The sequence below is a fragment of the Talpa europaea genome (assembly GCF_964194135.1).
Source record: "Talpa europaea genome assembly, chromosome: 1".
NCBI classification, from domain to species: Eukaryota; Metazoa; Chordata; class Mammalia; order Eulipotyphla; family Talpidae; genus Talpa; species Talpa europaea.
Genome location: NC_140073.1, coordinates 84,184,908 through 84,207,106, shown reverse-complemented (window position 1 = coordinate 84,207,106; position 22,199 = coordinate 84,184,908). Strand labels below are relative to the sequence as shown.

Sequence of the window (22,199 nt, the reverse complement as noted above, 5' to 3'; positions counted from 1 at the left end):
CGGAATAGGATAATTCTTCCATGACTGGTGATTGCAGGTAAATCCTTGCTAACATTAAAGACAAGTTTCTCTCTCTCTTTTCCTTACAAAGCTTTACTTTATCCATCTGAATTGCAAGGCCATCACAGAACCCTGACCCATTTACCTTAATCCTCTTGCAGGGAAGAAAAAAAAAAAAGAATCTGAACAGGAAAGATACTGCAAAATGAATGAAAGGATATTGAAATGAATTTATTAAACCTTCTATAGAACTTGGCGTGTATTCAATTTATATTATTAAAATCTTGATTTACTTTGCATAGAAAACTTTCCATATATTTATGGTTAAGTGCATTTTGTTATGAGTCCCCCCAATTTTTTGCTTATAAATGGATACTTAGGGAATCTTTTGAATTTTCATTTATTTATTTTTAAGGTTTATTTATTTATATTAGAACCGGGGTACAGGCCAGATGTACGGGAGGGTGAGAAGATTCACCAGAGTCAGATCTGGGAACAGAACAGGCAGACTGACGAAATACATTGCTGAGGGGAGCAGTGGACGAGACAGGAGAGGTCTGCTGGCCATGTGAGATTCTCATCAGCTGGCCAGGATCGAACCCCCGCTGCAAAGGCTGTGGACAACTTCACAGAGCGGAGCTCAACCACCTGTGCCACCAGGGAGGCCCTTTTGAATTTTTAACTGAAGAGTAGTTACATTTTTTTAATGTTTATGTTCATCATTCTTGATTACAATATCAGTAAGAAGTGCACTGCATTTTTTCATCTGGGTGTGGTGAGGAGTTTGTCCTGAGACATGTTGATTTTCTTGTGAAGGACCTGCAATTCTATGTGATAAAGCTATTTCAAGTTAACTTATTAAAATGGAGCTGAAGATTGAGATTACTCATGCTAAATCAAAGTATATGATTTGTACTTATGATCTTAACACCATCACTGTAGGATTTAAGCCAGCTGAGAAAGGGAAAAAAATAATAGTGTTAGGTAGAACCTTTTCTGATGGGCATGTGTAGTCTTGAACTCCTGGGAAAAAAATAAAATCTGAACAGTAATAATTTAGCTTTGACCTGAGACTTATAAAGAGATTTATAAATCTAAGCTAGTGTTTACATTACTTCAAATTCTGAACTTTAACAATAGTGGAAACTAAACTGAGACCTAGGTTTTCTTTATTTTCTTTCCCTCTCACAAACAAAACCAAAAAAACCAAAAAACAAAAAAAAAACAAAAAAAAGCTATCTCCTAGAAAATGTTAATCCTTAATTACAGGATTACAACTACTCACAGATATAACCCTTAAAATAATCACCACTTTAATACAATTTGAGGTGAATCGTGATATAAGTAAATAAACATAAGATATAAAGATAAAAGTGTATATAGTGTCAATTATTTTAAACCAGGAATATTTATATACTAATATACTATTCAAGTATTAAAATAAGTTAACAACTGAAAATCCAATTTTAGTTTTATTAGTCCATTGAAGTAGTAAATTTTGTGCCCTAACAATAGGTCAGAATTAAAGTAGCCCCTAAGCAGTCATTTGAACCATTCAACTAAGATTCTCAAATCCTGATATATAATCCTTGTAACAAATCAAACAGTGGAATGGCTAAACCATAGAGCTGTAGCATCCAGAAAACCATCAGCTGAATTCAGTTTTGTTATCTGCTAAAAAATTCATAAGCATGAGTCTACAGGGAGGCATTTCCTCATATTGTCAGCATGTGGGATAAAAAAGATGTTGACTTCTCAGTTCCTCTTTGGTCAAGTATTCTCCTAAGATTATAACTTCTCAACTCTAATATGACACTGTATGGCCTTAGAGGCCACTTTGTGCATGAAAAAAGAAAGCTCAATTATGTTGTTGAGACAAAAGGTTTTGGGGAAAGCAAAATTTCTAAGTCTTTCCTGGCTATTATCATATGGCTATTCCAGGACTAATATGATAAGGGAATGTTCTACCTTTTTAATTTAGACATATGATTTTTACTTAATCCTATACAACACAGATTGTAATAGCATTAAATTTGTATTAATATTAACCTAAAGTGTCTCTCACCTAATCTCCTTAAAAGCATTTCCCCCCTTCAGCTTACTGACCATATATTTAAACTACTGTCTTTAAACGTTCCAAAAATTTTATGGCTTACTTGGAAAATATTTTCAAATAAATTAGGCAACATTTTAAGGGTATGGTATAGAGAAAATGTAAAAAAAGTATAGTGCTTTTAAAAAAAATGGTGGGCCTCCCCTGGTGGCACAGCTGTTGAGCCCTGGGCTGCAAAGCTGCCTGTAGCTTCTTCAGGGCCGGTTCGATCCCCAGCCTCTGGGGAGGGTCCCACATGACACACAGACCTCTTCTGTCGCACCCACTGCTCCCCTCAGCAGTGTATTTTGTCAGTCTGCCTGTTCTGTTTCCCGCTCTGGCTCTGGTGAATTCTCATGCTCCGGCGCTTCTGGCTGTACCCAGTGCTTGTATAAATAAATAAATAAAACTCTTTTAAAAAAAATTATAAAAAGAATTGGTCACAAATACTATTTATTATAATTATAACTTTAGGTTCAAATGGAGATACTAATTCTTCTGAAATCATAACTCATTTAAATAATTTCTGTTAACAATATTTTTTTATTTTTTAGGGATTAAACAATGTTATTGCTATAGACTTTGATTACAGAGATGAATTCATCTATTGGATTGATTCTAGTCGACCCAATGGCAGCCGCATAAATAGAATGTGTTTAAATGGAAGTGATATTAAGGTAACTAGATATGGAAATGATGGGATTATGAATATTTTATTAGTATTAATGTAGTAAATAGAAAATGTTATTTGACGATCATTTATAGAATGTTTTAGGTTGGTTTGAATTTCACAGTTGTAGAGCATGAGGTAAGACATTCTTTAAATATGAAATATAAAGACTTTTTCTTATATTTCATTAGAACACAATTATAGTAAGACAGAAATCAACTTCAGTAAATAAAATTTAGAACTTTATTCACAGTGATAGAAAATATGATGCATGCTTTCAGTTTGAATGATTAGAACCTGAGGTAAATTGTGTTGAGTTATATAAAATAAAAAATTGATTCTGAGACTATATAATTGAAAATTGATTATTAGATTGCAGACTGAAGTTGTAGCATTATTAAATTTAACCTATTGTATGTGGAAATAACTGAACACAGTTGTATAAAATCATGAATTCTGATAAGATTATGTCATTACATGCATTTGTCAATCAAGATATGAGTTATTTGACACCATTCCTATATTCTCTGGATTTTAGTTAAATTATTAGCATTATATATATACAGTAGAATGCATTATGAAGAAGTTTGAATTCATGTAGAAAGAACCCAATAATACTTTAATGTTTTTTGGTAGCCATCTCTATTATTATACAGAAATTTCTGGTAGGAGGAAACAATTTTGAAATTTTTAAATTTATATATTCAATGCCAAAACAGAAGATTTGGTTCAGGTGAATCATAATAGTTATTTTTAGTGATGATTTATTTATACAATTAATTATAATTATGTCACACAGAACTAAGGGGAAGACTTTAATTTTATTATTTGACAATTTAATAACTAAAATTTACATTCTCAAACTTGATCATATATTTTACTACAAGATATTTAAAACTTTTGCTTGCCTTTATATGTATGTGTGTAAATGTATTGAATATATAAATACACATATATATTAATGTGATATTGCCTTACAACATTGCATTTGATTTACTGTTATGACATAACAATCCTTCAGATGTATGTCAGTACACCACACCAAGACACCCAGAGTTCTCCACCACAGTCCATTGGGCCCCCTACACATTTTACTCTCTTCCATTCCCCTCCCCATAATTTAATATTTTTAAATTATATTAATTCACTATTCCCTTGCCACCACTATCCCATTACTATTTTAAATCACATTATAGGGGTCACAAGATTAATCCTTTTTCTTGGTATTTAAAATTCACTGATTTCATTTGAATTGTCAACTTTGCAAATTTTCCAAATTACATATCTCTACCCTAAAAATAAAGTAATGCAAATTCTAAGGGAAATGTGTGCTCCGTTGTTCATTGAAGCACTATGTACAACAACTAAACTTTGTATACATCCTAGTGCCCAAATAGTGGATCAGGAAGATGGGCTATATATACACAATGGAATAGTAATCAGTTATTTAAAAAAAAAATACAAAAATACTCTTTCCATTTGCATCAACAGGGATGGAACTGGAAAGGATTATACTAAGCCAAAGTAATCAGAGGACAACAGAAATATCAGATGGTATCACTTGTATGTAGAATATTGAGATACCAAACAAAGGGAGTGAGATAAAGCCAAATAACAAATCCTAGAAAGCTGACTATAGAATTGAGGCTACAGGGGAGGTAGCAAGAAAAAGTAGGGAGGAAGCAAAGGAGGGAGGATAGGGGAGATCCTATACCCCTAGAATACAAACAATGATGTAAACCAGTTCAAAAAAGGGAAATTTGATAGAAAAAGAAAGGCTGTCTTGTAACATCCTTCATGCATTCAATACAATATATATCACTTATTGCTGAAAGTTCATGTCACTTTTTTTATGTCTTTATAGTTGATGGTATAAAGGAAAGGATAACTACAAAATGTCAGTGTTTCTATTATCTAACTTTGTAACTATTGGAATCTATGATTCTATTGCTATTGAATACATAGGTTCTATTGCTTCTTTCATTTATTTCTCCCAGCACTGGAAACTCAAATAGTTGATGTAAAGATCAAGAATCCTTTGTTATATGCTTTATATTTGTACACAAAAATCCTATATTTGATGTATATTTGGTGATGATATAGATTGTATTTGAGCACAGCAATTGTATGAGTACAATCTTACTCTCCTTTGGTTTGGTTCAAAGTAGTTAGTGATGATATTACTAGTGTTATTTTGTTGTTTTTGTTTTCCTTTTGTTAAACTAGATCAATAGAGAAAAAGTCTGTTAACCATAGATAGTATCAATAACTCTGTGTTTCTGTATGCGTGTCATGTGGGTGTGAATTAGAATATTTGTCCCAAGTTTTCAGAGGCCAAGTAAAGTATAATGCAAATGTGCTCAACAACTGTGCAGTCATCTAATAGTTTTTTAATTTGGTGTTTTTTTCTTCAACCCATAAATAATTCCTAGGAACTGATTACATCATATGCATATTCTCAGAAACAAGTAATTATATTGGTATAAACGGCTCTATATTGTATAATATAATTCCATATCTAATGTTTAAATAGTATTCTAATCTCTGGAAAAAAATCAGTTGGTTAGTTTTTATTCTAAGCATTTATCATGTTAACTGTTTGATTCTTATCTTGTTAGGTAGTTCATAATACAGCTGTCCCCAATGCACTTGCTGTTGATTGGATTGGAAAAAACCTCTATTGGTCTGACACAGAAAAAAGGATCATTGAAGTATCCAAACTCAATGGCTTATACCCTACTATACTCGTTAGCAAACGGCTGAAGTTTCCCAGGGACCTGTCTTTAGATCCTCAAGCTGGGTTTGTAACACATGTTTAAAATCTTAAATTAAAGATTAGGACTGTGGATTACATATACTGTGGTAAATCCTGTTCTATAAGTTAGTAATATGAAAACCCAATATAAAATGTAAATGTATAGAAATTCTTATTGAGAAATCAAAAAAATGTGACTATCAAAGTGGAAGAAAATATTAGATTATGGGATTTTACAGCAAGTATTTTTTAACATTCTAAAGTCAACTATTTTTCTAAGTAAAATTTACTGTGGAAAATGAATAAAATATACATATTTTGTGGATGTTAAAGCCTTTATTTCTTGAAGGAAAGGCAGGCTAACAGCCAACTCTTAGATGGTATTTTGCAGTGTAATGTAGAAGTCACAGGTTTTGATGTTGTAATTTATGCACTACTTTAAGTAGTACCCATGAATAATAAATGACAAGATGTATTATCCATACATTCAAAAGGAAAAGCATAGAGGCAATATTGCAAAACATTCCATTTGAAACTGTGTTTAATTTGCATTTCATTGTGAAAATGGAGAACTAGGCACTGAAAAGTATAAGGCCATCAGGTGGAGATTTCACATGCATGATAAACACACATTAAGGTTAACAGTTGTGTGGTGTGTGTTTGCTGAAGTTCTATAGATTATGACCATAATCATTCACTTTCAATTATGTTGTTTTGGTAGAGAGAAAAGGCATATCCTTCTCTTTTTTTCCACTGTAATTTAGAGTGATTATACACTCCAATATGATCTCTATAGAAGTTCAAACTACCCAGCACACTTGTAAAAGAACAAATTTAGAGAAAATTTGATTTTTAAAAATAGGACACATTTACTATAGCAATTACTATGAGAAGTGCAGTGCTCTAAATTTTCTGCTATCTAAATTAATTTCACATAATATATGAAATTCGTCACAGCTTTTTTCATCCATATATAACAATTAAATTTTGCCTTTTGTTAATAAACTGCTTCTCTGTTTTCTGGTTCCTCATGTTTATAATTGGCAATCTAATAATGTCATAGTGTATAACAGCTTAATTTCAAGCATTACTTTGGGGAAAAGCAGTATGTGATAGAAAACATATTTCAAACATTATACTGTCTCTAAATTAACGCGCACATTGTAATTTCCCTATATAATTATATAATCATTTTGTTATCTTTTAAAATATTTTCTTTACCAGAACAACAGAAGTTTTGAAAGAGTGTCATCTCTGTTTTAACCAAAGAGAGACACAAGAGAGTTTGTTTCCATAGCTATTTCAAGAAATAAAGGCTATGGGTCTAAGGAAAAAAAAAATATTATGCACTTAGTTTGGCTCTCATCTGCATCCATTCATGCCTATGTAAATATTTTAATTGCTCTGATAATTTATCAGAAGATAATAGTTTAGTATGTCCAAATAATTTTTCCTTAAACCCATAAATATCAAAATCATTTTTTTTCCTTTCCTGAAAATCAGTATGACTGGCTGAACATCTCAGTCTTACTATTCAAAATATCTTGTTTTCTAAATGAAATAAATGTTATCCTTAACAGTCATATGAAAGGTCCTAGTTATGAAGGAAAAACTGTATTTTAGCCTAGTAAACACGACTGAATCTCTCTTTAAATTTTATTTATCCCAGGTTACTGTTATTACCCTATAAACTGAAAACAGCCTTAAGTTATCATCAACATAAACCCATCTAGCAAATGTGTCAATTAAAATTGTGAGGTACTAAATCATTGTAGATGCTATGAAAAATTCCCTTTATTTCATTTTTGGATAATATTTAATGATGATATGATTAATATTTTTGTTATGACCAAAGAAACTGATACATATTGGATCATTTTATATATGAGTTTAAAATACCTACTTTAACAGTTAAAATTTAATGATGCCTTTTCTGCTGTTTTCTGCTGTTTTCCCCAGGGTAAGACAAAAGGGCGACTTGGATTTTATCTTTTATGAGATGAATTTCAGGGAGAAAATACCATAAATGTCTAAAATATTGCGTAATCATGCTATAAAATAGCTTAAATTATAAGATTATTTCATAAAATGCAATTGAAATGTTCTATGTCAGATTACTGTTGTTATTTGTATATGTTTTGAATGTCAATACAACTGAACCCCGTTTCCTGCCAAATATGATTTCTTTCCTGATATTTAGTTAAAGATAGGGGAAGAATTTGTTTAACAAAAGATAGAGTGTTAAATTGTCTAATATAATGAAATAATTAAATATATAATAGGTAGTTTTTTTTAATAATGATAGTATACCAATGATCACTATATCATTTAAAAATGATGGTTAGCAAAAATGGCAAAGAACATGTAAGTAGAAAGATAATTTTCCTGTTTGATACTTATTTATATATATTTTTTAAAGATTTATTTATGCATATAAGAACTGGGCTGTAAGCCAGAGGTGCGGGAGTGGGTGGGGGTAGGTGACAGGATTCACCAGAGAGAGTGGGAAGCAAACCAGGCAGATCTACTGAAATACACTGCTAAGGGGAGCAGTGGGTGAGGCAGGAGAAGTCTGCTGCACCATGTGGGTAGCTCCCTGGCCAGTCAGGGATCGAACTCATGCTGCCAGGGATGGCAATAGCTTGATAGCACTGTCTTTAACCCCTGTGCCACCAGGGAGGCCCTGGTTGATACTTTTAAATTCAGTTAAAATCCAGTTTTTTTTTTTTTTTTTAAGATTTATTTATTTATTTATTTATTTATTTATTTATTTATTTATTTATTTATTTATTTATTTATACAAGCACTGGGTACAATCAGAAGCGTGGGAGGGTGAGACAATTCACCAGAGCCAGAGCGGGGAACAGAACAGGCAGAGGGACATGGCTGGAGAGGTCTGCGCACCATGTGGGACTCTTGCCGGTGGCTGGGGTTCGAACCAGCAATGCAGAGGCTAAGGGAAGCTTTGCAGCCCAGTGCTCAACCACTGCGCCACCAGGGGAGGCCCCAAAATCTAGTTATCTTAATCATTCTGTTTTCTAGTTCAGTTTGGGGACATAATATTCTAACATACATTTTTGGTAGTATAATTTATATTCAACTTTTTAAAAGTTTTCATTTATGCAAGAGATTAATTTTATATATTAAGTAAAACTACAAAATCTGTTAAAACTGTGATAAGCATAATTTTATTCATTTGGATGCTTAAGTTATCACTTCAGATTAGCAAAATAACAGTAGACCATTAAAATAACATTAAGGTGAATATGGAATATAACCAGTTAACAGAAAATAAGTTCATCTACTCATTTAATAATTCATATTTCCTTACACTTAATATATGTGTGACATTGTTCTGAGTATAAAAATAAAAGGCAGCCACCTAGGTCCAGTGGGTAGGAAATGAGTAAAAAAATACAATACAATAACTCATGAAGTAGAGAAAACAGTGTTTTTATCATAATTAAGATCAGAGAAAACTTTCTGGACAAGAATGATGGATCACTGCCACCTCTCTATCATTTTCTGAGTTTTATCACTCTACATGCATGTATAGCTTACTCAGAGTTTGAGAAAAATATGATATTTTTTATTATTATCCTTATAGTACAGAGGAGAGCATTCAGCCTCAAAATTACTAAGTGACTTTCTCAGGATCATTAGGTAATAAGAACTGTAGTCAACCTAGATTTCAAGCTTTGGTTCCATATTTCCCTTGTTACATCACGGTAGAGTTGCCGTGAATTTGGATCATGAACATGCTCTTCCAGAGGCATTGAAATAAGGAATAGGGGTCCCTCCTTGGTGGCCTAGGTATTAAGTCTCAGCACTATCACCCCTACGGCGTCAGTTAGATCCCGGGCCAGTGAGCTGACCCAAATAAGGCGCAGCAGACCTCTCTTGTCTCACCTGCTGCTCCCTCTAGCAGTATATTTCAGTCAGTCTGCCTGCTCTGCTCCTCACTGTGTCTCTGTGAATCCTCTCACAATACTGCTGGGCTGGAATAGAGGGAAAAATTGTACTTATTTTTCCATTTATTAATTACCCTTTATGTAAATTTAATTAGCATAAATGATAGTTTTTTAGTGAAAATTGTCATTATAGGCATGCCTTACTTTTATATTTTTATTTGCTTTTTAAAAGATTTATTTATACAAGAACTGGGGTACAGTCCGAGGTGCAGGAGGGTGAGAGAATTCACCAGAGACAAGCGGGGAGCAGAACAGGCAGACAGATGGAGGACACTGCTGAGGGGAGCAGAGGGTCAGGCAGAAAAGGTCTGCTGCACCATGTGATTAGCTCCCTGGCCAGCCGGGAATCAAACCTGCACTGCAGAGGCTGCGGACAGCTTCACAGTGTGGCTCTCAACCCCCTGTGCCACTAGGGAGGCCCGTGCCTTATTTTTAAAGAATATTTTAATTTTCATTTTCTAATCATCTGTTAGCAATACTGCAAGAAAGTCATTCTAGATATATTTTACATACTCACTATGTATGTTCATTTACTGCCCAATATGAGCAACGGTAATCCAAATAAGCTTGGAACTGACACATTTCATGAATCTAAATCTTGTCATGTGCTGTTCTTTCTTCTTAGAATGCTCTTCTACTTTTTTGTTCAGTTGCAATAATTAGAATTTTTTTTTTCTCTATGAAACATTCCCTATAGACCTAAGTAGCCACCATATATTGAGCACATAACATTACCTATTACTTGTATAAATGTCTGTATGTCCACCTAGAAAGTTAATTCCTTTAGCATAAGGGTCATGGTTTATTCATTGTGCCTAACACTGAGACCATTAAATTCACTTTTGAAAAAAATCATAAATGAGCAAGTGGATGTATAAACCATGTAGAGGAGATTTCTTTTAGATTTTCTTCTTATTTTGTATTGCTCATTTTTGTATGATATTTGATTGCTCCCCTCAGCTGTAATCCCCATAAATTCCTATCACCACCACACCCCATGAACTGTCACCACAGTCCCTTGTGTTCTTCCCTCTTGCTCTGATCCCTCTATATTCCTTCTAGAGGAAGCACATAGAGTTTTAGCTATGGGTACATTGTACCTGAACCTACACAGACAAATGTATAGGTATGAAAGAAACTTGCCTGTTCAAAGAGGAGAGTCATAAAGGAACTTATGTTGTGAGGAAATGAAAAGCATGCCAGGAAATGAAAACTCAGTTTCTAATTTCTGTGGGGAAATTACAGAAAAATTTTATTAAGCTAAGCAGGCACATAAAAAAAAATCTTCACAAATGTTTACACTATACCATACATTTAAGCAAAAAACAGAGAGAAGGAATATAAAAAATTATTATTCTAAATGAGAAATACTTGCAGAAGGATGGAACACTCTAAATGTATTCTCTGAATTTTAAAAAAAAAGAGGCAGGTTGAGAGCAGACTTATATTTTAAAGAAATATAATGTGTTATATTTGACTATAAAATATATCCTCAGAAAGCAGAGATGCCTGTTGTTATGGTTACAAGTATACTTTCTTTTATATGTTTGCACTTCTCTAAATCTTATGGAATAGATATTATTTGGGGATGATGTTTTTTTAGATGTTACCTTACATAAACATGCATGCTATATAGGTGAAATTTAGAAATTTCTTTTTGAAAATTTCACTGATGTGTTCATTTTTCAGGTTTATTTACAAAAAAAAAGTTCTTAATTTTTAAGGTTACATTTAGATGTTAAAATGTAAGTATGTCTGTTGCAGTCTTTTTGAGAATCTTGAAAAAATATGTATAGTAGTTGAGCTTCACTACGGTAGAGAAAATAAAATTTACCCCCCAGAAATCAGCAACTCATGAAGAAAGAGACACAATTAATTCTGTTTTAATGAAACTCAACTTTTTTTTAACCAGAGAACAATTTAACTATATATTTCTTCAAGGCAGTAGAATATATTTATACCATTCTTCTGGTTGATGAGTAATTAAACAGACAAATCATATAATAATGCATGTAAAATCCATGAATGAAGTAATAAATTATATACATTTTAGAGGCAACAAATAACTTATTGGTTATTACTAACTCAAGTATATAGATATGTGTGTATGTAATTTACTATATGCTTATCTATATTCTTGGTTTGTTCCTTGTGTTTCCTCATTTAATTTCTCACAATGACCCTGTGTGGAAAAACCACTATATTCTTTTTCAACATATAAATGAGGCTTATTAAAGTGTTTCAGAACACATTGTTAGTAATGGGTGGACCTGAAATTGAACTCAAATAATCTGTTACCAGGATTTGCTTGCATAAGACTAGCTAGTGCTGTTGAGAAGATAAATGCTAGTCTATAAATGTAGGGGTCTGGGTCCTTGTTCCAACTCTATCATTATCTTAACAGAGTGGGACAAGGAATATATTTTATGCATTCAGTTTATCAGTGAAATGAAGGCCTTAGGCAACAGCATATTCAACACCTATTGCAGCATTGAAATGTGCAAGTTATACTTTGTTCTAGAACATAAAAGAGATAAAAGAATATTGTTATCAAGGAATTTACAGGTAGATATGAAGATAGAATTTATATTCAAAGAACTATTAAGATAAGATGTTGTTCATGCCTTCTTCCACCTAGGTAAAATTGTCACGCCTTTTGTGCTCCGTAGTGAAATATTCAGTAGCTTTTCATAATAGGCTTCACTTTTTTCATTTAATTACATTCACTTCTATTGTATTCACTGCACAATATTTGAAGGCAAAAGTCATATTGGTTTACCTCTGTGCCCCCAGTATTAAGTGGTATCTGTTGCATAATATGACCTCAAGAAATCATTCTTTCAAAATAAGGTTTTCAGTCTCTTAAGAATAGCTTTGTGGTTTATCAGAGATGTTTCACCAACTGACTTAATTAGTGATGTTCTCTGATTATGAGACCTGAGAACCTCCAATATTACTAATGCTTTGTGGATTTCTATGTATTTTGGCGAGCAGAATCAGGGGCCTCCTGGCACCTCCAAGCCTTCATTCTCTAAATAGTTTCTGCGATCTGCCTCATAAAGTCAAAACATACTCTCAGTGCATTTGTCTTTCAATAGAAAAGAGCTTCAACACAATTAGTATGCAACAGAGAACAGAGAAGAAAAGATGATATCTTCTAATTAAACACTCAAAGTTACCCATTCCCTATGGGTAAATGCCCAGCCAAACAGGAATGGTGAAAAGAAGGGCCCCCGAGTTCCTAAAGCTTGCTACAAGTTTAAGGCATCTTCTGGTGCGAAAGCATAAGAAGAGCAGAAAGGGGACAGAAAAGTCTAGCAGGAAAGGAGCAAGATAAAGGCTGTTATCATCAGCCTCTCCATGAGTCTCTCATTCATGTCTCTGTCTCTTTCAAGTGTTTTCTTCCATGTCCTCCAAGTTCCTGATACAAGTTCAGGACTGAGAAGCACATGTGGCTGCTTCAAATTTCTCTCTGTTCCACATGTCTCCTCCAAATCTCTAAGTACTCTCACTAGTCCTTTCTAGCTTCCTCTTGCTGCTCAGCTCCACTCTAAATTAATTGGAATGGGGAACATGGATCCTCTCCTTCCTATGGAGATTATACTGCTGTATGTGTATGCTATGTGTAGTGTCAATTATATCAACACATGTAATAAAGACAAGAAATTTTGTAGACCAGAAAGAGCTACAGCACAGTATCACAAAAAGCTTCCTGTGAAGTGCCCTAGGAAAAGATTGCTCTCACCCAAAACTCTGATTAAACAGGGGGTGGTACAATTCCCTCTTCTGAGAATTCCTACAATAAGAAAGATAATGCTGATTTTGCTTACTCTGCAAAGAGTTATTCAAATGTATTTGTTCCTGTAACCCACCTTAAAGAAATCTATACCAAAACTATTTAGTTAAGAATTTGTGGAGAACAGGAGAGGCAATGTGTATTATTCCTGAATGAAAATAATCTGTGTCATTGAAAAGGCAAGAGTAAGACAAATGATACGATCTGAGAATGTGAAACTAGTCAACTAAAGTTACATTCACACATTTCAATATTGGGGACAATTTAAAGAAGTATATTTGTGCTGGATAATGGAGTTGAATGGCAGGGAGAGAATTTTAGACCTGTAACTATAAAATTTAGCGAGAATGATAAGACAAATGTTCAACTCCATGGAATATTCTCTTCCTTTTCTTCTTGATATATTAATTGAAGATGATGATGTCATTTGCCCCCCAAAAAGTACAAAATACAGATAGAAATTTAGAATTGTTATAGGGAAGTCAACCATCTGAAATTCATAATTTAGTTAATAACTTTAAAAACATGATTATTCACATCCAGTTAGTTACAATATTTTTGTTGAGAACATTTAATGGTAAAACATTTTTTTCACTTTTGAAATATATTAACTTCAAATAAAGCACATGTAGAATAAATAGCTAAATAGCAATGAAGACTTTCTAACTAAATCAATTTGAATGTAATTTTAATATTATAGAAGATAGTGAAAGTTGCTTTTTGGTTTTAATTGACTATTAAATTCTTAAAAATAACATGGCTATGTAGAACACAAATACATTTGATCATATCTAACATGTATGAGAGATGATAAAATCATATCACATTTATTAGAGGAAAAAAATGCTATGTCAATATTTCCAAGATTCAGTGGTTAGTGAGGCAAGAAAAATTTTGATTTATTTCAATAAAATTATCTTTTTAGTTTTACTTCTTCCTGATCTACTTTATTCATTTTTATCTACATTGTCATTAGTATTGACAGCCAATTTTTCCTCCAAAAATTTACTAGGAAGAAATGGGTTTTGTGTTCTAGATGTACTTTACTGGCATCTATTTGATTTTCAAAGTAAAAATATATTGAAATAATTCAGGATTTAAAGAAAAAAACGTAATTGGTTTCTGATGGATTTGATAGCTATTGTTGGTTGATTTGAGTATATTCAAAATATGTCTAGAATTAAGGTATACAAAAGCATACATAGAAAGTCCAGCATTGCTCAATGCAAGGGGGACTGTGGTATTTGTAGACTCAAATTTGCTTTAATTTTGGTCTCAGAACTCTCTTTAAAGACCTACTCACAAAATTCCACTTTTTGTTGGTCCTAATGAGATACAGTTCTCATTTTAAGCAACATTCTTAATTAGTATTTTAGTTAGCAAAGAACTTTCTAATTTATAACCAATTTTCCCTGCCTTCAGACTAATCCAAAAATGATTGTCAACACAAAATATGTATTTTTTTAAGATTTATTTTATTTATGCATACAAGAGCTGAGGTACAGGCCAGAGGTGTGGGGGGCTAAGAAGACTCACCAGAGACAGAACAGGGAACAGAACAGGCAGATCAGCCAAAGTACACTGCTGAGGGGAGCAGCGGGCAAGACAGGAGAGAGGTCTGCTGCTCCATGTGTGTAGCTTCCTGGCCGGGGATCGAACTTGTGCTGCAGAGGCTGCGGACAGCTTCACAGACTGTGTCTTAACCCTTTGCGCCACCAGGAAGGCCCAAAAAAATGTATTTTTTTTACAATTTCTATCTCAGTCCTTATTCGAGAATGCTTTTTCTATTTTTTTTTTTTTGTCAAGTCTGTGGTTAAAATATCACAATGATCTGTCAGGATTTAAAAAGAAAACTCTTCATTAAGGATTTATAAGGAACTTTTTTTTTTCTTTTAGAAACAATCTAAATGTAATAGTTATTAACCATTTAGACTAATTTTCACATCATATAATTTTAATTACACAAAAATCTGAAGAATTAGTTACCAAGAATTTTAGTCATACTTAAAAAAAAAAATGCAATCTAGGAAAACTAATTGGGTCAGTATCTTTCCATTTTAAAGTTGGAATGTGAGGATATTAAATATTCTTTAATTCAGATCTTGAATTATTATAAATGAGGATATATATTCAAAAGGATAAAATGCCTTTTCCTACTATGAGAAAAATAAATTGTTTAATTTTAGAATTTTTTAATCTCTGTCATTTATATTCTTTGTATTTTGGGAGTTGCAGTATTTATGTTTAATCATTTTCAGTACCAAAGTGCTTTCTCCTTTTACTGTTGTTTCTAAACTGTCCAAAATAACCTACTTAAACTTCCAATAACATAATTTAAATCTGAGATATCCACTAGAAATTTTTGTGATGATGGCAATGCTTTTAATGTGCATTGTTGGATATGGTAGCCTTCAGGCACATGATTATTATATTCTTTAAATTTTGTTAGTTGATTAAAAAAACAAAGCAGTTTACTTAATTTTATATGATTTTAGTTATATTTAAAGAGTCACAATAGCTACAATGAACAATGCAAATTCAGACAAATAAACATACTCTATAATTCATTTAGGATTTTTCATGTGTAACAAACCAAAGATGGAAAAATGTATGTTGATAGTTTTATTCTTTCAACATCAGAGATATGTTTTGCACATTTCATCTGTTAGTTTACATACTTAGTTTTTTGTTTTTTTTTTTACCATTTTTAACAATATATTTTATGTGTTTGTATACTGAAGGAAAACATGTTTATATGTATATCTCAAAACTTACCATATTTTTTTATAAGAAGTCATGAGAAAAGTTTGCATTGAAATATACTTATTAGGAGCTATAATTCAGAGAGATTTCAAGAATTAATTTGGGGATAATTGAATACGTAAGTGAAATATTGTGTAATCTTTTACATGCTGAGTGTCCCAACAAACTGACTTTTGATTTTTCTTCCTAGGTATTTGTATTGGATTGACTGCTGTGAGTACCCTCATATTGGCCGTGTTGGAATGGATGGAACCAATCAGAGTGTTGTCATAGAAACCAAAATTTCTAGACCTATGGCACTAACAATAGATTATGTCAACCATAGATTATACTGGGCTGATGAAAATCACATTGAGTTTAGCAACATGGATGGTTCTCACAGACACAAAGGTTGGTTCAATTGCAAAAATGATTCCATATTATACCAGTGAATAAAATATTCATTTAAAAGAGTATATACACTTTTTCTCATCAAGCACCTTTCTTAATTTAGAGATAAATTATTTTACTCCTTTATGACAAGATTCATAAATAAGAAAAATGTATTCATTTAGATCTTCTATAATTATGTATAAAAATAATTTTGACACTGTTGATATTTCTGTATTTACAATTTCTAAATAGTTTTTATAGTAAATGGGTGATTTTTTTGTAAGCTGACAAATATTTGTCAACCCTAATTATTGAAACGGAACGATGTTTGCTTGTAAACATAAGGCTGCTATTATGATCTGGTAGTATTTTGGTTTTCTTAAAATACAAAGTAAAAGTGAAGCTTTTTACAGTGAAGTAATATTATTTAATTATCAATTATGCTAATATTTGCTTAAATTTGTTGCCTAATCAACAATGTCAACAATTAAAAGGGAAAACACCGTTCACATTAGAGTTACTTTCAGGAAAAAAAAATTGAATATGAATGAATTTATATTCTATACTTATTTTTCTAATTTCTATAACTCTAAGTAGTTTAAAACATTTACAAATATAAAATGAATGAAGCTAAGTCCCTTTTAGGATTGTAGTTAATAAAATATATCATTTTGAACTACAAATGTTGACAGGAAGTTTTTGAATGTTTTGTTTCAAGGGTAAGAACATTGAGGTTTGACAAGTATAGTTGGATGGCTCACTTATTTAGGTGTTGGCATTCCAATTACAGAGATAAAGAAACTCATCAGGATGCAATTTGAGTGAAGACTTATTTAAAGATCACGTTAGGGTTTTAATTACAGCAAAAGTAGTGTTAAAAAATAGGAATCGCACTTAGCATTCAACAGTTGCATACCCTCTAAAGAATCAATAATGAAATGTTCTGCAACATTCATGAATGATATAGTTGAAAGTTTCATGGCAGCAATGAGTATTTTCCCATGTAACCATGAACCTACCCATTTTTATCATCTACTAGGTTTCTGTGAATTATTCCTGTATGTTAAAATTTCACCTTACAGTAAAAAACAACTTTTGGTTAGAAAGGTGAATATTAAAAATACTGGCAGCATCAAATATTTGTCTATTTACATTTAAACATTTGAATTGGAATAACAAAAAATATAGTTAAAATGTCATCAGAAACAATTGATTCCATCTGCTACTCATTATTTAAAATTTTACCAGATGATTTGAAAAACATATTACAAAATTTGATGCATGTATATTGAATGTCTTTAAATCATGTCACAGTGGTGACATTGGATAGAAGAACATATGTAGAAGAGAAAAAGGGTACTGAATTAGTAAGTATTTGACTTTGAAAGGTAACCAGATAGGATGTTACTAGCAATTTAAAATTTGATTTTGGAAATTATTCGAGACTAAAGGTGTGAGAAAAGGAAAATAAAAGTGATGCTGTTCTTTTTTGGGGATAATATTTTCTCCATTCTCATTAAGTGTCTTATCAGGTATCTGCCAAAATCGGAATGCAGGCCAATAATTACTTGGTAGTTACTAATGAGCTACTAATTGTAGGCAGCCTGAGTTATGCTAACTCTAGAACCAATGATAAAAGAGCCATTAAATTGCATGTTTGTGAAGAGGAATAGGATTTCCCCTGCATTTCTCCCATAGGTAACAACTGTGGTTTCTTGGTTATGGACTTAGAGGCGGAAAATGAGACCTTGATGTAAATAATTTGTGTTAGTTCGGTAACTGATCTCTTTTTTCCCCTCTGAATCAGACAGTATTATTATTATTATTGATTCCAATTATTAAAACTAGAGCCCAAGTTCATTAAAAGAGTGGACTATGCCAGTCATGACAATGTAATTTGAGAATGTGAAGGGTTTATGAGAAATTTCAGAGTTAAGGCCCTTTTTAATAAACCAAATTTTAATAATGCAGTTAACCCTGCATAGGACTTTATAAATATCTTTTGCCCCTAAACATAATTTGATTTAAGTTATATTACAAATAAATGAAACATTAATTTATTATATGTTCAACCCAAGAATTTCTAAATGTTCCGAGTTTTGTGTCATAATCAATAGATCACATTGTCTCCAAAGTACATGTCACTTGCAGTTTGCTTGAGAATTTCCATTCCTCTTTCTTTGCTATGTCCTTTACCCCAACCTGTCTTCCTTAAAGACCAAACACCACCTTGAAAAATTGAAAAAAACTATATAGTCACTTGCTAGCTAAGGATTATTTAGGTGAAATCTAAATCACATGAACCTCGCCCTAATGATGTATGAATGTTTATGTATATAATTATGTATATGGATATTGACATACATATACATATATATTATATATATATATGATTCACTGGTTTTGCTATAATAATTACAATAATGATATGATAAAAAATAACCTTAGACTACTACTTATTCTATTGGATAACTGAATCAGATAGTTTATTTTAAACCAAATTTTCATTAATTCATTTTTTAGTTTCTGATTTCTTCCCTTTAAATTTGTTCATCCATTCATTCATTGTTTTCATTCAATGAACACTTGTGGATGTGTCTTTCTTTCTCACATTTTGTGCTTAATCCTAGAGTTAGAGATGAGTAAATCAGTGTCATTAAGCACTTACAATTTTTAATGAGAAAAACTAATGTTCCAATATATTCATAAGTTAGAATTGGATTAGAGAGGGCCTCCCCGGTGGTGCAGCGGTTGAGCCCTGGGTTGCGAAGCTGCCCACAGCCTCTGCAGCGCTGCTTCGATCCTCGGCCACCAGGCGAGGGTTCCACGTGGCGCGCAGACCTCTCTCGCCGCCTGCTGCTCCCCTCAGCAGTGTACTTTGTCAGTCTGTCTGTTCTGCTCTACTCTCCACTCTGGCTCTGGTGAATTCTCTCACCCTCCTGCGCCTCTGACTGTACCAGTGCTTGTGTGGATAAATAAATAAATCTTTAAATTAAAAAAAAAATGGGTTAGAGAGATATGCAAATATTTTGAAAACAAGCAAGAGTAGAGAAGCATTTGCTGAAGTGATGGGACCTTTGAGAAGACTGAGAGATTTACTATAAATGCTCCATACAGGCAAGTGTAGGACAGATTCTTTAGACAGGGAACATCATTTGCAAAGAATAACAGAGTCTTGAAACAGCGTGGGTTTTATGCATGTTGGCTATATCTGCAAGTGTTATGAGAAGGACATGATGACACTTGATGAATAAGGGCAAATTGGGAACAGATTGTGGCAGACTTTGAATACTAAGAATTTGGAATATATCCGTTGGATCATAGGAAGCCACTGATGGTATTTAGGGATGAAATGTTTTTAGTAGATTTGACAGCAACATGGAAAATGAAGGAGTCCGAAAGGGCACCCAATTTAACAAGTGTTAAAATATTTTAGGAGAAAATACTTGAAGTGTTTATAACTGTTGGAATGAGGGTAAAGCACTACATAAAATGTTATTTAGCAGAATAAATGAGAAAGATATATAAGCTTGAAAAAACAGAATTATTGGTAGTCAAGCTGCAAATATTAGGTGAAAGATATATTATTACCACTTAAGGGGAAAAGAGCTCATAGTCCTCATAACTTATTAATATCACCTATATTTGGACATTTTTAAAGGAAACAAAACTTGCATGTTTAATTATTAGCTATTCATATTGAAAAACTTTTAATGAAAAGCATATTCATTTTAAAAAGGTATCTGCCTAAGAGAAAATCTAAAGGTGTGATGAAATACCTCTATTGCTATCTTTCCATTAAAGACATTTCCAACACATCATTATTTCCCAGAAGAAAGAATGCAAATGAGTCAGTCTCTCTGCTAGTTTCTCTTGAGACATAAAATATGTCCAATGAGAGTGCTGGCAATTTGAGTTTTGACCTATTGTCATATCTGTCCATGTGCCCAATGCAAAGAAAATCAAACATTAAACACCAAGAAAGATTTCATTAGCAAGATGGCACTAACCCAAGCAACGGGAGCGCAAACTGAAATCCACTACCTGGAAGAAGTGGGGACTTAGTGTTTATATAGAGATGGGTATGTGTTAGCTTCTGGGAAATGAATGTTAATTGTCTAGGGAAAGCATGCAAATGAGCAAGGGCTTTCAGGAACTAGATATCTTGGTGAGGATGAGTGACATTTATCTGAGCAGTCACAAGATCATCCTGTTCCACTCAGTTGGTTTATGTAAAATAAGCTTTTTCATTATGGCCTTGGCATCTGGAAATGGAAGTTAAGGATCTTAACATATAGCTTGCAGGTGTAAATATACTTGCCAAGTACATTAATTGATTTATTTTGCTGCTATATTAAGATTTTATTCATATGGAAATAGTTTTTAAATTTGTATACGCCTTTATACAATGGCAAATTTGTTCTAAATATATTCATAATAATTTCCTTCTTCTAGTCCTGTATTTTTAGGAAATGAGTTCTTGCTAATTCAAAACCACAAGCCTCCTCAGTGAATTTTAGTCTTTACTTTTGTACCATAAGTAATAAATTCTCACATGAGTACAGATCTTTAAGTTATAGGTTCTCCTTGGATGAGAAAAAAAAATCAATGGGCTCTTAAAGGTGCTTGGGTAACAAAAATAAAGGACAGGATGGAGTAATATTTACTGCTAAGTAAATTCTTTTACTCTAAAATTATGGATTATTTCCCTGGGTCTCACTTTCCTCATCAATAGAAATAAGGTTATTGGGGAAAAATATAACATCAGAGGGAAAATATAGGAATAAAAGTTGAAGCTTTCAATTGGGTGCATCATATATACTTGCAGAATCTTTGCCAATTTGCCAAGCCTGAGGGGTTGGAAATCTATAAGGAAAAAATGTTTTCTCATTTAGTCTTGATGATAATCTCAACTTGCCAACCTAATCCTCATTTCCCCTTCAGTATTATTTCAAAAGTTACTAAATTGATAGAATCCTCATGGACTGATCAAACCAGTGAGGAACAAAATCTGTAATATTGAGCATTGCATCATTGTACTCTATATTTTTTTCATTGACTTTCTACAGAAACTTAGCCTGATCTAAGTGGTTCCAAGAATGGGAACCACCCTTTTATGAACTTATATTTTATTAGAAGTTACTCTGTTCAAAGAACTCTGTTTCATCTGGTGCATGCCCTTTTAGTCATTTCATCAATTAATACTATACTGTAAATCATTAAAGCCACTTTGTAGCAGAAAATATCTAAAAAGTTAGGTAATTTTTCCAAAGTCACACAGCTAGTAATCAGGAGACTCAGAATTTAACCGATCCAGATCTAGCTAATTGCAAAGTCTCCTTTCTTTGCAATTTCCATTCAGTCTCAATTTTGAAAAGATAGTTGTCTAAAGTTTTGTTTCCTGCTATTTAATCTTTATAATATCAATAGTTATTGCATAAATATGCACTTAAACCACAAAATGAAGGGCATATCTGTACCTGATAGTTTCAGCTTGTTAAAACAGTGGACATAGATAAACTGCAAAATAATTAAAGAACAAAAAAAACCCAAAAAACTTAAGCCACCATAATTAAAAGAAAACCTATATCATTAAATTTAACTCTTCTGGTTTACTTTTTGATTTAGGAGAATGAAGAGAAAAATAATGTTGCTCAAAACTTTATATTCGGCTTTACCATTGCAGATTGAGGTTATATTTGCTGTTCCAAACTGAGTGCATCCCCTGCATATAGGAAACTTTAAAATCTTGTTTAGGAATTCATGTCATAGTATTACTA

At 32.5% G+C, this 22,199-nt stretch overlaps 1 protein-coding gene across 1 annotated transcript in view; it reads left to right on the top strand.

Annotated features, from left to right (window-relative positions):
* LRP1B (LDL receptor related protein 1B) overlaps nt 1-22,199 on the top strand; it is a gene marked incomplete at its 3' end in the record, with an annotated part of 1,731,654 nt that overhangs the window by 1,512,469 nt on the left and 196,986 nt on the right. The window contains exons 58-60 of the mRNA XM_084254814.1: nt 2,647-2,769; nt 5,381-5,562; nt 16,238-16,437. Of these exons, the coding sequence (XP_084110940.1) occupies nt 2,647-2,769; nt 5,381-5,562; nt 16,238-16,437 (505 nt within the window). The remainder of the gene's footprint in view (nt 1-2,646; nt 2,770-5,380; nt 5,563-16,237; nt 16,438-22,199) is intronic.